We start from the raw sequence: 16074 nt of genomic DNA, 5'->3' as shown, positions 1-16074 counted from the left end.
TTCTCTTCTGACCTTATCTGCTGAGAGTTTACAGTAAGCAAGTTCTCTCCTGTCCTTTTATCCCTCTCCACAGCAACACCCTCTGTGCCCCTGAAGTTATTTCACTAATAAACACTAGGATGCTCTTCTGGGCGTGCTCCACAAACAAGCCTGAGGGCTACAGGGGTAAGTTGTGTTTCTTCTGCCTCATTGTGATTATAGGGATATCTTTGGAATAATCTGGAAAGACTTGCCATTTATTGCATGATTATTCTATGGTAGACACAATGTTAGTTGCTATTTATACATTATCTCATTTAATCTTCTCAGCAGTCCTGAGAGAGAAGGTTGTATTACACCTCCACTTCCTGGTGTAGGAAACAGGCTTAGAGATTGAAGCCTGTCCACAATCACACAGTTAGCAAGTTTTGGAGTAAGCTCAGGTTTTTTAGACTTTAGCCCATGCTTTTCTTTCTTTTTTTAATTAAAACATTTTTTTTCAATTACAGTTGACATTCAATATTAGTTTCAGGTGTACAGCATAGTGGTTAGACATTTATATAACCTATGGAGTGATCCCCCCAATAAGTCTACCACCACCTGGCACCCTACATAGTTAAAACGATATAATTGATTATATTCCCTATGCTATACTTTACATCCCCGTGACTGAATCTGCCAGTTTGCACTTCTTGATCCCTTTACCTTTGTTCATCCAGACCCCCACTCTGGTCCATTCTAATAATCCTCACCTGAGGATATGTTTTGGTTTTTTTTATTGATTTTAGAGAGAGCGAAACAAAAACATAGTTCTGTTGCCTTCCACAGCATGCCCCAGCTAGGGATTGAACCTCTAACCTGCGTATATTCCCTGACTAGGAATTGAAGCCATCAGTTCCTTCTGGTGTACAGGATGACTCCAACCAGCTGAGCACATCAGTCAAGGGCTTGCCTTTAATCTTAATGGGCTTCTTAATGAAGAGCTTATTCTCATCATCAGTAATTTTAATAGAGCTTCTTGCACAATGAGTTAGTTATTTGAGTACCTTGAGTGCCGATAGGGATTCAGAAAGTTCAGCTCTTTGCTGATAATGACTCTTACAGTATTTTTAGAAGTCAGTATGAAACATAAGGGCTTCCAGTGGAAAAAAAAATGTAGTTATAGTGCAGCTACTTCTGTTCAGCAACTTTTGAGTGAATACTAGCATATCAGCTACTATGCTAGATCCTGAGAACCAAAGCTGCAACAGATGTTTGCCTACATCCTGGAATCTGAATCTTTACTCCCAATTGGTTTTTAAACGTCTCTAAGTTCCTACAGCATGCATTTGCCATGCTAATTAATACAGCTTTGGAGGGTGGATGGTGGATAGGTGACTAAAGATGTATTTTTTAAAAAATATATTTTATTGATTTTTTACAGAGAGGAAGGGAGAGGGATAGAGAGTTAGAAACATCAACGAGAGAGAAACATCCATCAGCTGCCTCCTGCACACCCCCCACTGGGGATGTGTCTGCAACCAAGGTACATGCCCTTGACCGGAATCGAACCTGGGACCCTTGAGTCCGCAGGCCGATGCTCTATCCATTGAGCCAAACCGGTTAGGGCGAGACTAAAGATATTTTTATAAAAACTTGCAAAATCTCTTAAACTGTAAGGAAATCATAGGTAAAACTTGTGGTAAAATCTTGGTTATTTAGAAGCCAACTTTACAAACGCCTTTGAAACAGAAAAGCTAGCTTTTTTTGCAGAGTGAAAAAAGACATGGTGAAAGGAAGGGATTGGATAAAAGAAGAGAAGAGAGAAGATGGTGATGGAGATCAGCACCAGTAGCATAAGGCTAAGACTTGAGGCCTTGTTCCCTATAGGCTTGACCTCTTCCATAGGGAAAAATTATGCTAAGTAGTAGTAGAGTTTTATAAATCCTTTGTTACCCATCAAACAGACATTGTCCTTGAACTCTGCAGCCTTCCCTAGCATCATTGTGACCACTACACCCCCACCGGGAAAGCCTCGTCTATTCTACTATAATTACCTGGGAATAGGAACACAAATATATAAGAACCACCACCACCACCAAAAGAAACCATTTAAGAAATAAGAGGGAGCCTGGCCAGTGTGACTAAGTGGTTGAATGTCAACTCATGCACCAAGAGGTCGCCGGTTCCATGCCTGGGTTGTAGGCTCAATCCCCATTAGGGGACATGCAGGAGGCAGCTGATTGATGATGTTTCTATCTCATCAATCTCTCTCTCTCTCTCCCCCCCCTCTCCCTCCTTCCCTGCCTCCCTCCCTCCCTCCCTCTCTCTCTCCCCTCCCCTTCTCCCTTCTCCCTCTCATTTTCTCCATTCCGCTCTCTCTACAATAAATAAAAAACACCTTTTAAAGAAACTAAGGGGGAAACGAGGCAGAGAATAAATGACACCTCCTCTTCCCCAGCTGGGATTAAAGCAGTTCTCTCTTGCTCATTGTGGAAAGTCTAAGTTGATGTATTTTATCCCAAAGTCCTGCCCCTGACCTGTTGGGCCTTTTTTCTGTCAGTTTCACAGGCTTTACGAGAGAACACCTATCCATTCCTGGCCATGATTATGCTGAAGGATCGGAGGATGACTGTGGTGGGACGGCTAGAAGGCCTCATTCAACCTGATGACCTCATTAATCAGCTGACATTTATCATAGATGCAAACCAGACTTACCTGGTGTCAGAACGCCTAGAAAGGTACAGGGGAGTTCCTCTCTAGAACTGAGAGAGACCAGCTGACCTGGGGCTCCACAAATCATGACTTCTCTCTCTAAGACAGCTTTAAAAGCTTTGTCCATTTAGTGTTAAAATAGTTAAGTACTTTGACCTAACTCTCCATCAGATCATCTGTTCTTAGAGATGTGAATCAAAATACAAGACAGGGTTCTGTGCTCAAGAATATAGATTGTGTCATTTAGAATAGCAGGGCCTTGATATAAAGAGCTTAAATGGAGAAAGAAATGGTTGTAACTCTTTTTCCCATTTTATAAGTAATATATATTAGTTTTAGAAAATTTGGAAAACATAGAAAAGCTCAAAGAAGAAATTTAAATAATCCTACCACCACTTTGAAAACTTTGGTATATTTTCTTTTAATTATATAGACACACAGACTCCTAATGTACAAACATCATTTTTTGGAGAGAAAATAGGAAATACACCAGAATGTTAGTGTTTTCTCTTAGTTTATTAGAACTCTGAATAAGACGTTTCTATGTTTTTCAAATCTTGTAAGATGTATGTGTGTGGTTTTTTTTGGTTTTATGAAAGCGACATATACAAAAATGTGTGGCCCCAAGGGTTCTTTACCTGTAAAATATGCTCTGATGATCATTTTATGACAATTATACTGTGTTACTTTTGTTAGAATTTGGAAAAAATTCTTCTGCCAAATGAAACTGGGAAAAGAGACGGCTTGTGCAGACTCTGCCATACCCTGCTTTGGTCCTTTATAGTGTGAAACAGTCCTCGGCCAAGATTGCAAAACTCTTTACCCCAAAATGTCAGGATAAGAGAACACAGAGCTTGGCGAGACTGCCCTTTTCCTTCTGTGCTTTTCATCTGTCTGCAGGGAAGAACGAAATCAGACCCAGGTGCTGAGGCAACAGCAGGATGAGGCCTACCTGGCCTCTCTCAGGGCCGACCAGGAAAAAGAAAGAAAGAAACGCGAGGAGCGAGAGCGGAAGCGGCGGAAGGAGGAGGAAGTGAAACAGCAAAAGCTGGCGGAGGAGAGGCGGCGGCAGGTAATGAACCTGTCTCTCCGCCTGATGACTCCCAAACCGGTCTTTTCTATCATTTTTTCTATCATTTTTATTGATTTTAGGGAAAGAAACATGACTGGTTGCCTCCCACTTGTCCCTCCAACCAACTGAGCCACAGCGACCAGGGCAAACCCGTCTCTTCTTGAGTGTGAACGGAAAAATACCAGAAGATGATGGGATTGTGGGTGATTTAAACTCTCTTTGCCATTTATATGTTCACTACATTTTCACCAAAAGTATTTTAAAATTTATAAAAATTTTAATTAAAAAATACAACAGCGAGTAAAAGGTGAAACAGCGCTGTTCCATGAAAAGTAAATGTAGGTAATAAACAAGTCATGGTGCTGTTTACTCACTGCAGTAATTTTAGGCGCACTTAGCAGCAGTGTTGGCTCATTTGGTATCGTGTGTGGTCTCATTTCATTCTGTATTACCACTTGGCTATAGCCAGTGTTCCTCTATTCATCCCCTTCTTTGGAAGAGTTAACACCCGAATACAGTCAATAAATAGTGTATGTGATGCACTAGTACTTTGAATTTGGTTGTTCTGCCTCTTGCCAACAAGCTTTTCTCATATTAGTTACTAATTTTTCTTTGGATGCACAAATATATGGTGATTGTATTTCTTTTTTCCCAATAGGAGCCATACCTCACCTTTGCTTTGTGTTCCTACAGAATTTACAGGAGGAAAAGGAAAGGAAGTTGGAGCGCCTGCCCCCTGAGCCTTCCCCTGACGACCCTGAAAGCGTCAAGATTATTTTCAAATTACCCAATGATTCTCGAGTAGAGAGACGATTCCACTTCTCACAGTCGTTAACAGTAAGGACTGCTTAAGTTGTGTGATGTGGATGTAGAGTCTGGCCTGTAGACTTGGAGGCTTTTAAGGAATTGCTAGAGTGGTGTTGTATCTGCTGCTCTGATGAACCGGGGAGGAAGGAGAGTAGAGAGGGAAAGCGGGCAGGAGGAGTGCAGTAAACTGTAGGTGCCTTCAGTTCTAGCTACCAACTCAAAGCTGTATTCAAGGTTCCTTTCATCAGATATGAACTCAGCTAAGAAAAAGGGTACCTTACCAAGAAGTCCCCCACAAAACTGTGTAGAGGTGAGAGGCTCGCCACAGAGCCCACGCTGCTCTGTAGAGAAAGCTCTGTGTCCGCTGACCTAGGAGCTCCGGAATGACGCATCTGGATATAAAGGCATGCGCACTTCTCACTCAGTTTGCAGCCTCCCTTGCAGGCCATGTGAAGCCCCACTTTGTGGGGCTGCCTTGTAAATCTGGCGTCCATAGGTAAATAGTGTTTGTCAGTCCATAAGGAAGTACTTAAAAGCAGAGACTCTTATTAAAGTCTTACAGAATGAGGATCAAATTCTCATTCTTCCCAGAGTTATTAGATAAGTTTCTTTTTTTGTTAATCCTCACCTGAGGATATTTTTCCATTGATTTTTTAGAGTGAGTGGAAGAGAGAGGGAGAGACAGAGAGAGAGACGTCAATGTGAGAGGGACACATCAATAGGTTGCCTCCCGCACACACCCCAACCAGGGCCAGGGATTGAGCCTACAACTGAGATATGTGCCCTTTATCGGAATCGAACCCAGGAACCTTCAGCCCGTGGGCCGACGATCTATCCATTGAGCAAACTGGCTAGGGCTTAAATGTGTTTCTTTGGTCAGTTGTCTTAATTTCTAAGCCGCAATTGCTTCATCTGTAACGCGGGTGTAATAAGCACTCTCTAATAGGATCGTTAGGATTAAATTCATATGTGTAATGTTGAGCATTGCGCCTGGCTCATCGTAACTCGAATGCTAACTTCTTTTTGGTATTTGTAACCAAAAAGAAGTTTCTGTTTATATTGAGAGTTGATTTTCCAAATTTATAATTGCAGTAGATTCTTCCATTTCCTTAATCACTGGAAATAGTCAGGGGTCATTGCATACTAGAAATGAGGATGCATGCTAGAAATGTAGTTTGCTAGCACATTTATTACTTCTTCTTGTTTAACTGGAGAAGAGGACATATTGCAGAATCTTTTATAGAGCTTCAGATAGCCCTCTGTAAAACAGAAGTAATAATCTGCCCTCTGATAACTTTAAACTGAAGACATGTCAGGCGCTGTGCTTGTCACTCTAGGGCAGCGGTTCTCAACCTGTGGGTCGCGACCCCTTCACAGGGGTCGCCTAAGACCATCGGAAAACATATATATAATTACATATTGTTTTTGTGATTCATCATTATGTTCAATTTGTAACAATGAAATTGGGGGTCACCATGAGGAACTGTATTAAAGGGTTGCGGCGTTAGGAAGGTTGGGAACCACTGCTCTAGGGGTTATCCTGATGAGTGAGTATGTGGTTCTGGAATTCATGGAACTTTCTGGCCAATAGGGAATGTAAGATTCAAAGAGCTAATATACAGTAAAAAATTATGAGCCAGCCTGGTGAGTGAGAAGCAATAGCTTCCTCATTTTATTTCTCATTTATGTATATGGGGACAAGTGCTCACGTGGCTGACTTTGGAGTTTTTAAATTGGGATAAAATATACAAGCATCACACAGCACCTACCATGTAGTAGGTGGTTGCTAAGTGATATCCTTTCCCTGGTGTTTCCTAACCGCTGGTTTGCACATGGCGTTTAGCTTGCAGCTGTGTTCACTAACAGCTTCCCTGTGGTCTGCGGGAGCTCCTGCTCCCAAACTCTTATTAGGAATGCGACAGACCCAACCAAGACGGACTCTCTAGGGAGTTTTGCAGGCCAACCTGTTGTAATTGGAACAGAATAGGCTTGTGGCAAAGGGGAAGCCACCCATTTGTTAATTATATTTAATCCTTAACAGGTTCTCAGTAAAAATTATTTTAAAAATACAAAACAAACTCCAGACTGAGAAATACTTGGTTGTAAATGGGGACAAGGCTCAGGGGTGGGAAAGAAGTATAGTGGCAGTTCTGGCCTTTAATTGAACACTCATCTAGTTAATAAGCTACAGCCGAATAATTGGTACTTGTGTCATCTTCCTGTGAGCTCTGCCCTTCATAAATAACCTCAAGGAGGGGTGAATGTTCAGTGAGATGGTCAATTTGACCTTAATGCCCAGCTCTTGATAGTGGTAAAATGCTAAAATAACAAAGGGTAAACTGTAGAATAATCTCTAGGCCCCATGAGTGGGCAGAGAAGTGGCAGCCGACTTGCTCTTAAATGATGCATCTGCAAGAGAATCCAAATTATACTCAGCCCAGAATTCATTTTTTACCAATTACAAATCGAAAGGACCTCTTGTGGTGGTGTCATACGTTTCCTGTTGCCCATTGTCAGTGGTAACAAAAAAATGCCAGTTTTGTACCAAGGTTGAGAACGATAGTCCCCCTTTATCTGTTGTTTCAGTCACCCATGATCAATTGCAGTCCGAAAATATTAAATTCCAGAAATAAAAAATTCGTAAGTTTTAAGTTATATACTGTTCCGAGTAGCATGATGAAATTCTTCTCTGCCCTGCTCAGGACATGAATTATCCCTCGGTCTAGCATAGCCATTCTGTATACCTCCCTGCCCCATTCTTGGTTGTCAGAGAGAGCTAGAGACCACATTTATGTAACTTTTATTACAGTATATTGTTAAAATTGTTCTACTTTATGATTGTTGTTAATCTCTTATTGTGCTTAATTTCTAAGTTAAACTTTATCATAAGTATGCCTGTATAGCACGTATAGGGGTTCAATACTATCCACAGTTTCGAGCATCCATTGGGGGTCTTGGAGCAAATCCCCCAGGATAATGGGACTGCTGCATTCTCAAACAATGACTGAAAAGAAGCAAAATATTATTTCACCCTTACATAAAACCCATGTTGGATTCATACCAAGAATACTTGGTACAAGTGTGATTGCATTTCAGAAAAGATAGAGTGAATGCTAAGAGAAGGGAATGAAAATGATTAATGTTGACAGACTAAAATATAAAAAGTTGAAATTATGAAGGAATTAGAGGACCATGGGTTTACTCCTAAAATCCTGGAATTACGGCCCTTTCATTGCTCTAAGGAGGTGAGTTTAAGACAGATGAAGAACTTTTCACAGAGCAGAATAAGCTTATGAGAGGTGGCACAAAAAGAAATCAATTCCCTCAAAAAGTAAGAATAATTTGAATGTTGTGTTCCTGATCTTCGGGATTGACCTGAAGGAGGGGAGCAATGGCTTCATGGCATCTCCCTTAGCGTCTTTGTTAGACATAGAATGCTAAGAGGGCCGTGGAGAATATCTAGGGCAGTGATGGCGAACCTAGGACACGCGAACTCATTTTTTGGGTTGATTTTTCTTTGTTAAATGGCATTTAAATATATAAAATAAATATCAAAAATATGTCTTTGTTTTACTATGGTTGCAAATATCAAAAAATGTCTATATGTGACACGGCACCAGAGTTAAGTTAGGGTTTTTCAAAATGCTGACAGGCCGAGCTCAAAAGGTTCGTCATCACCGATCTAGGGTACCTGTTCCTAGTGTGTGGTATACAATTACCTGTGCCTCGTCAGAGCCAGAGCAGGGTGAGAAGAGCATTCCCACAGAAGAAAGGTTGACATGGAGGATCTCAATCAAATTAAGGAGGGTGTCCCTATGTGGGGGCAGCCAGTGCAGAGAAGTCAGAGTCCCAAGTGGCCCAGGGTGGGTTGGGGTGTTAAAGCCAGAACCAGGTAAGGAGTGGGGAGAGCTCACGGGTGTTTTTTTTTAAAAGAGAATTCTTTTTTTTTTTTTAAATATATTTTTATTGATTTTTTACAGAGAGGAAGGGCGAGAGATAGTTAGAAACATCGATGAGAGAGAAACATCGATCAGCTGCCTCCTGCACACCTCCCACTGGGGATGTGCCCGCAACCCAGGTACATGCCCTTGACCAGAATCGAACCTGGGACCTTTCAGTCCACAGGCCGACGCTCTATCCACTGAGCCAAACCGGTTTTGGCACAGTTTTCGATATATGTGTACAGCAATCTAGCATAGAGATGTAGATGTGTAGTATACATATATTCTCCAGCTTTCTCCAGAGTGCTTGGGAGAGGCAGCACCCCAATAGCAACGAACATACCTAGCACCTAGAATGTGGCTTTCCATACCATTTTCATTAAGAAGAATCAGGGATCGTTGGAAAATGGCTGATTCCAGGGCTGGGACAGGGAAAACGCAAGATGAGCCTGAACACTTTGTGCCTGAAAGCAAGTAATTATTCAGAGAGCAAAGGAGACTTGTCACCAAGACACAGAAGCCAGTTTAAATGGGCTCCTTCTGACTCCATCTGGAATAATTTGAACATTAAATAATGATTGTAATATTATAACTTACTGAATAAAATAGGAAATCATGACTCTATAATAATAAATAGAAAGTGTGAGGAACAGAATGTTTCCATAGTTTCAAAGTACTGCCCCACAAAATACTCATTGAATACAAAGGGTGAGAGAGTATCTTCGATGGGGAAGCCTGGCAGGTGGTCTAAGTGAGCATCTTAGGGAACAGAACCAGGAGACACTGCTCCACCGGAGTAGGACGATTGAGTGGAATGCAGTCAGGTTATCCACGACTTCTTATTCTCCTTGAAAGAAAGAGGCATAACTGAAATCTTAGAATAACGCCCGGGAATCTTCAGATGGGTCAAGGTCAGAAAAGACCGAGAATTTGCTCCAGGCTAAAGGAGATAGGAGATGTGACAGCTAAATGGAACACACAGTTCTAAACTGGAGGATTTTGCTATAAACGGCAGCTGGTGAAACTCGAATGGGGCCTGAATAATAACTAAATCAGTTAAATTTCCTGATTTTGAGGGCTGTGTTGTAGTTATGTAGGAGTGTCCTGTTTGTAAGACATACATAGTATTCTAGGGTGAGAAGACATCAGGCTGGTAGCTTGCTCTCAACTGGTTCAAAGGAAAAGCACCTCTATGTCCTATACTTTCAACTTTTCTGTGAGTCTGATTTTTTTTTAAAATCTTGCCGAAACCGGTTTGGCTCAGTGGCTAGAGCGTCGGCTTGCGGACTGAAAGGTCCCAGGTTCGATTCCGGTCAAGGGCATGTACCTGGGTTGCGGGCACATCCCCAGTAGGAGGTGTGCAGGAGGCAGCTGATCGATGTCTCTCTCATCGATGTTTCTGGCTCTCTATTTCTCTCCCTTCCTCTCTGTAAAAAATCAATAAAATATATTAAAAAAAAAAATCTTCACCTGAGGATATGTTTTTGATTTTAGAGAAAGAGGAAGTGGGGGGGGAGAGAGAAACATCGATATGAGAGGGAAACATTGGTTGCTTGCCTCCCATACTCACCCCGACTGGGAATCGAACCCACAACCTAGGTATTTGCCCTGACCAGGAATTGGACCTGTAGCCTTTTGGTATATGGGACAGTGCTCTGACCAACTGAGTCACCTGACTAGGGCTTCGATGATTACTGAGTAAACATTTTTTTAGCTTTGTATCAGACAAGTTGTCAAAGAAGAAACAGATGAATCAGTTCAGAGTAGGACTAGCTTTGGGCTGTGTAATAAATCTCTTTAAAAAGCTGCCCTATTGCCGAAACCGGTTTGGCTCAGTGGATAGAGCGTCGGCCTGCGGACTGAAGGGTCCCAGGTTCGATTCCGGTCAAGGGCATGTACCTGGGTTGCGGGCACATCCCCAGTGGGGAGTGTGCAGGAGGCAGCTGATCGATGTTTCTCTCTCATCGATGTTTCTGACTCTCTATCTCTCTCCCTTCCTCTCTGTAAAAAATCAATAAAATATATTTTAAAAAAAACACAAAAAACTGCCCTATTGCCCAGCCAGTGTGGCTCAGTGTGTCGACCTATGAACCAGGCACGATTCCCAGTCAGGGCACATGCCCGGGTTGTGGGCTTGATCGCCAGTGTGGGGCGTGCAGGGAGTGGCCAATTAAGGATTCTCTCTCATCATTGGTGTTTCTATCCCTCCCTCTCCCTTCTTCTCTGATATATATATATGTTTGTTTCTTTGTTTGTTAAAAAGCTGCTCTATGAATTTGCTCTGTGAAATGGCAAGACCTTGAAGTAGAATTCCAGTGTAATGTGATTACTTCGTGTCTCAGAGTCATCCTAGGGATAGCTGGGGGATATTTGATTTCGTGGTGGTATGTGCATATCTGTCTTTTTCTCACTGCTCTTCATTTTCTGTATGACCTCTTCAGGTTATCCACGACTTCTTATTCTCCTTGAAAGAAAGCCCTGAAAAGTTTCAGATCGAAGCCAACTTTCCCCGGCGGGTGCTGCCTTGCATCCCTTCAGAGGAGTGGCCCAACCCGCCAACGCTGCAGGAGGCCGGACTCAGCCATACAGAAGTTCTCTTTGTTCAGGACCTAACAGACGAATGACACCTTTTCTTCTTCTCCCTTCCCACCCCAATTCCTAAAAGAAATGGAAAAGAAACAAAAAAAAAAGAAAAATTCACATTATTATTATTATAATACAATATTTTTTTTAAAGACTGCTGCATCCTAAGGAAGGATCAGAAACCATGCTGCCTGCAAGAGTCACCACCTGTGTGCGCACGAGGTTAGTGATGAACGTTCCGCCGGCAGCCACCTTCCCCTACTGCCTTCGCACCACACACCTTCCAGCGAAAGGAGGCTCTTCACCTCCACCCCCGCCATTGTCCCAGCGGGGAAGGGGACATTCCCACTAGTTCTCATTCATTCTTGCTTTTATGGAAAATAAAAGTGACAAACCTCCATCAACCAGCTACTGCAGCATCTCTAAGGACTTGTTTTCCTGCCTCCAGGGAAGAGAAGGCACAGAGCAGAGATGTTATTTAACTTCCCACAATTTATGAATAACTTTTACTTTTTTTTTTTAGTTGCTTTGTAATGACCAAAGGAATGAGGCTGACATGGGTGTATTTCCCCCCCCTTTATTTGATAACTCGCCAATTCTTAAACCCATGACATGATTCATCCCCTGGGCTTAGCCCACAAGAGTATAATAAAGATGCCCTGGGCTGGTTTGTGCTTATTTCTGCCATTGCCCTCGAGTTCCCAGAGGGGTCGTTCTTTTTGGTCCAACTCTTTTGCTGTCCTTTCTTGCCACCTATGCACCCCACGTGGAGTAGTGAGTGGAAATCTGGGTTTGTAGCCCTTGTGATGTACAGATGTCTCTACATGTGCGGTGTGAACTCCATGTGTACTCACCTGTGCACACCACTGCAGCTTTTCCTTGGAATCTGTACTGGGTGGTTATTCCGGGGTCTGAACCAAAGGATAGTAGCCCTTCCTTCCTCTTCGTGCGCATGCTGTTCCCGCCCCGCCCTGAGCTTTCCTGAATTGCCAAGCTTGGTGCCTTCCAGAGGACTAGCAGGGCCCGTGGTGAACCAGCAGACCCATGTGAGAGCGCCCTTCCTGCCTAGTGGGTGTGTGGTGATGGTGGTGGTGGTACTTTAAGGGGAGAAAGAATAGAGGCCTTGAGGGGAGCCAACTCTCAGGCTGCGTGAACTCTTAGAAGGCAGATTTCAGTTTCTGATGTGTCCACCTGCCGGAGGCAGTTTTTATCCTCTTCCTCTATTGCTGTGTTAAAGTAATAGGGTTTTTTAACCTCTGGATGTCTCGTCTGTGGTTGAGTTTATAGTAATGGGTACATGGGTCAGGCCATGTATTAACAGATGCCAGCATGAGCTGACAAGTATTCCAAAGTGTTCTGTGGCTAGACTGGTGCACTCGCAACACTGCAACCTCCTGAAGTTACGCTAGTTCCTAGCATGCTGTGAGACCAAGGGGTTCGTATCAAGATACAGCATAACTTGCTGGATCTGTAGTCTCCAAAGGCTTTCTCTGTTGCTTACCTAAAACCTGAGGACCACTCTTAGGTAGCAGTAACTTGGCTACTATTCTCTTCAGCTCAATGGTTGGGGTGCACACCCAGGGGCAGGGTGAGGAGCCTCATGGATATCACCTAAGGAGCCTGAGGATTTTCCAGTGGTCTTGGCACGGGTATCTAAAACACCATCTCTAGAAAATTTAATTCTGCTCCTGGCTGCCTATTCTTCCACTTTTTCCTGCTGTTCTGAGGCCATATGAGCGGGAAAGTGCTGTCTGTTGTCATAAAATGTATCTGGAGTGAATACCTGGATAAACCATGTTCTCTCAACCTCGGGTGAATTCTGCCTCCTGCTCACAACTATGCAAAGAGGAACTTTCCCACTTCACTAAGCGCCTCCCTCCCCAATGAGTTCACAGCTGATTCCCTGCCAGTAGGGGTGAGGGCGGGCAGGAGGTGTCTTAGGACATTGGCCAGGCTGGTGGTACTGTCTTGTCCATACCTCTTTAGGAAGTTGTAAATTTTTTTCCTTAATAATTCAATCTGCATCTTATTCTACAATGTGCACTTTATGCCTCTTGCCTTTTGATAAGTTGTTCAGTGAAGGAGGTCAGATGCAAGAATATTACAAAGTTTCAGTTTGCTCGGTACAATTCTTGGTACAACTCTTGAGACAGCCTATGCCTTTAGGCTTCGAGGCTTCTGAAGCACATGCTTCTTTCCTAGTCCTTGTTGCAATAACCCAGACTCCATTCCTGTCCCCTTGCTGGCCCTAGAGCTGCTGCCCAGGTGCCCTCTCCTCCTCCCTGAAAAATGCACATTTTGTCAACGTCAGTACAATCTGTATATTACTCCCAAGGATCTCTGGGAACTCGATGGGACCTGCAAGGGAGAAAATACTGAGAAGCCAGTGATCTGCAAGCATTTGCTCTTGTTTCACATCACCTCTGGGTATTAACAGCTGTTGTTTCCAAATGGCAAGTCGTCAACTAAGTGAAAACACTTGTTTCAAGTTTCCTTCTGCACTCCCAAGACCAAAGTTGTAGATTCAGCTGCATGACCATGGAAATGACCAAGCGAAGACACCCGGTCGGAGTTAGTTGAATTTCTGCAGCTCAGTGGGGGCCCTTCCAGTGTTCTCTTCTACTTCTGCAAAATTTCCTGCAGCAAATACTTCTTTCTCTTTGCTTGCCTCCACTATGATGTTTGGATAAGAGATGGCCAGGGGAGAATATTTATCTTTTAAAAAAAAAAAAAAGGTTAAAAAGAACCTAGGAAATCTTCAACTGAGCAGTTATGAAAATTGCTAATGGTGCCAAGGCCAAGGAAAGAATTGCAGGAAATGACAATGGGAAGGAGTGGTAACCCCCCAGAATGCAAAATCGGGGGAGTATTTCTGGTGCTTGAACAAGAAGCTCCACTTCACAACCGGTTTTTAGGACTTGTGAGGAAAGCAGCAACAGGAAATCCATCCACAAAGGATGCAGTGCCCCAGCTCGGACTGCACCTGAATAGTTACGTGTAATTTACTGAAGAAATCTAGTGTACTTTAAATTTTTTTCATAAAAGTTTACATTGTATTGTAGGTTAACATTAAATGTTTTATAACAAAGAATGTTATAAGTCGTGGGTCTTTCTGTCTAGGAGAGGTGGTAGGTAATTTCCTATGTGAGGGAATGGTGGGGAAACTTTGGGAGGGAACAGGGCATTGCGCTGCCAAGACGCATGGACTTTAAGTGGACCTAGAGTGCATTCCTGTGAAAAACAGCAACTCGGGCAGAGTGGTGTAGCGGAAGAGCAGACAGATCTGGCTGCAGGCGTGGGCTCCCTTGTCAGCTTTGTTCTTCAGCTTCCCGGAGCTTTAATTTCCATGAAGGTAAGGCCATCTTCTTTGGTGTAGGATTGTAGATTAAATGAAAGAAATGTGCATGGAGCACCCGTCCCAGAGGTGTCCCTTCTCCGTGGGAGTATATTTTGAAGGACTATTTTCATGCAGCAGTAACTGTCAGTTTCCTGGGGGGTGGGGGGGTAGGGTGTGATTTTTGGCAGAACCGACCTGTGTCCTTGCAGAGGAGTGACTAGAGAGTCACTTTTGATCTAACAAATTCCGGACTAATGGAACTCCCCTCCTAAGGTGTTTTTGCATCTATTTTCATTTCTGAGAGAAAATTTAAGCCTCAGTTTTTCGCCTTTTCCCCATTGTCCTTTGCAAAGAACCCATTCCTGTGAGTTACAGGTTCTTGTCACCTTCAGGGCCTGCCCTGTTGCTTATCCAAAGATGTGAGGCCTTCATTTTGTAATGTACATCTTCAGTGTAAACTAGAAGGTCTTCTGTGAACCTTACATATAAAAATTTGGCTCTCAGTTAACAGAGAACAGGAAGATTCAAATCCTGATGCCAGATACTCCTGGTCCCAAATCCTGCCTGTGGCCATGATTTTAGCGAAGTGACCTCAATATAGGCTTCAGTGTCACGTAAAATTGGGCCGGGCCGATTGTAGCATTGCTGTTGATCACTGAACTGCTCCCGAGGGCCTGGCACGCAGTAGGCATTAGGTAAATAATCCCTCCCATTACTGTTTCAGACCAGTTTGTAGTTTGCCCGCTGCGAATGGATCACCCTAGATGTGGTTAAGTGGAGGGGAGAGAAAGCTTGGCTTGCAGTGGTTCTCAACCTTCCTAATGCCGCGACCCTTTGACCCCCAACCATAACATTATTTTCGTTGCTACTACTTAACTGTAATTTTGCTACTGTTATGAATCGTAATGTAAATATCTGATATGCAGGATGTATTTTCAGGGGTCGCGACCCACAGGTTGAGAACCGCTGGCTTAGAGGGAGCAGCGTATGCCAGACACTTCTTGACACGCCTCCGGTGTTGCAGGCGGAATGCCTTGTGTGCTTTTACCCCGATGGAGCCAGGCTTCCCCACAGTCCGTCCCTCAGCCTGTGAACTCAGCTAACAGTGCCGAGCCTCTCCCACCTCCTGTCCACCCCCTGGCTCACTCTCAGAATGGTGTCTGGAACGCCCAGGTTTCTTCCCCTTAAACTGAAACATGGCCTCCCCCTGAAGACACCACTTCAGAAAACCCTTAAGCAGGTGCACTCATTTTCCCACGAACCTTGGCACCAGGAGGCAGGCTCTGTATTTCCCTCCTGCCACCTTGGGGCACTGTCCTGCAGCACGTGCCATCTGCCGGACTCTCCCGTTCCCTTGCTGCTGGCCAGTCCCCAGATGTTGGCAGTTGACACTCGGCCACAACCTACGTGGCACATCGCGTGTGGGTTCTCCAAACGGCTCCTGACGTGACTGGCAGCTGAGTGTGGTGGGAAGAGGCTTTGGCGTCAAATCTGGCTTTGAAACATCCCTGCTGCTTGCTGACTGATGAGGGCAAGTCTCGTCATGTAAACTTCATGGGACTAAATCCTTGCAAGGTTCAGGTGCCCTTAAATGGGCTGGTCTCTGAAGTGCCTGGCGGTGGGCAGATGGGAGCTGAGTGAAGGTTGGCTTCCTTCCCTCT

The 16074-nt window shown here is 43.8% G+C and overlaps 1 protein-coding gene and 1 long non-coding RNA gene across 5 annotated transcripts in view; both read left to right on the top strand.

The window, feature by feature from the left end:
• The window catches only part of FAF2 (Fas associated factor family member 2), a 38923-nt gene extending 27169 nt beyond the window's left edge, over positions 1-11754 (top strand). For 3 of the 4 annotated variants that reach the window (XM_059698244.1, XM_059698240.1, XM_059698241.1), the window contains 5 exons: positions 74-165; positions 2522-2699; positions 3574-3745; positions 4439-4582; positions 10935-11754. In XM_059698244.1, coding sequence (XP_059554227.1) covers positions 74-165; positions 2522-2699; positions 3574-3745; positions 4439-4582; positions 10935-11117 — 769 coding nt within the window. In that variant the 3' untranslated portion in view covers positions 11118-11754. Of the gene's footprint in view, positions 1-73; positions 166-2521; positions 2700-3573; positions 3746-4438; positions 4583-9317; positions 9393-10934 lie in introns of those variants that run through there. The other variant, XM_059698242.1, reaches the window with a different exon arrangement.
• On the top strand, positions 9959-10746 carry LOC132235601 (uncharacterized). Its single transcript, XR_009453059.1, has 2 exons — positions 9959-10318; positions 10559-10746. It is a non-coding gene; the product is annotated as an uncharacterized LOC132235601 (long non-coding RNA).
• Positions 11755-16074: the final 4320 nt, after the last annotated feature.

The sequence above is a fragment of the Myotis daubentonii genome, chromosome 5, assembly GCF_963259705.1.
Source record: "Myotis daubentonii chromosome 5, mMyoDau2.1, whole genome shotgun sequence".
Taxonomy (NCBI): Eukaryota; Metazoa; Chordata; class Mammalia; order Chiroptera; family Vespertilionidae; genus Myotis; species Myotis daubentonii.
The sequence above is the reverse complement of the archived record's forward strand: the minus strand, read 5'-3'. Positions and strand labels throughout refer to the sequence as shown.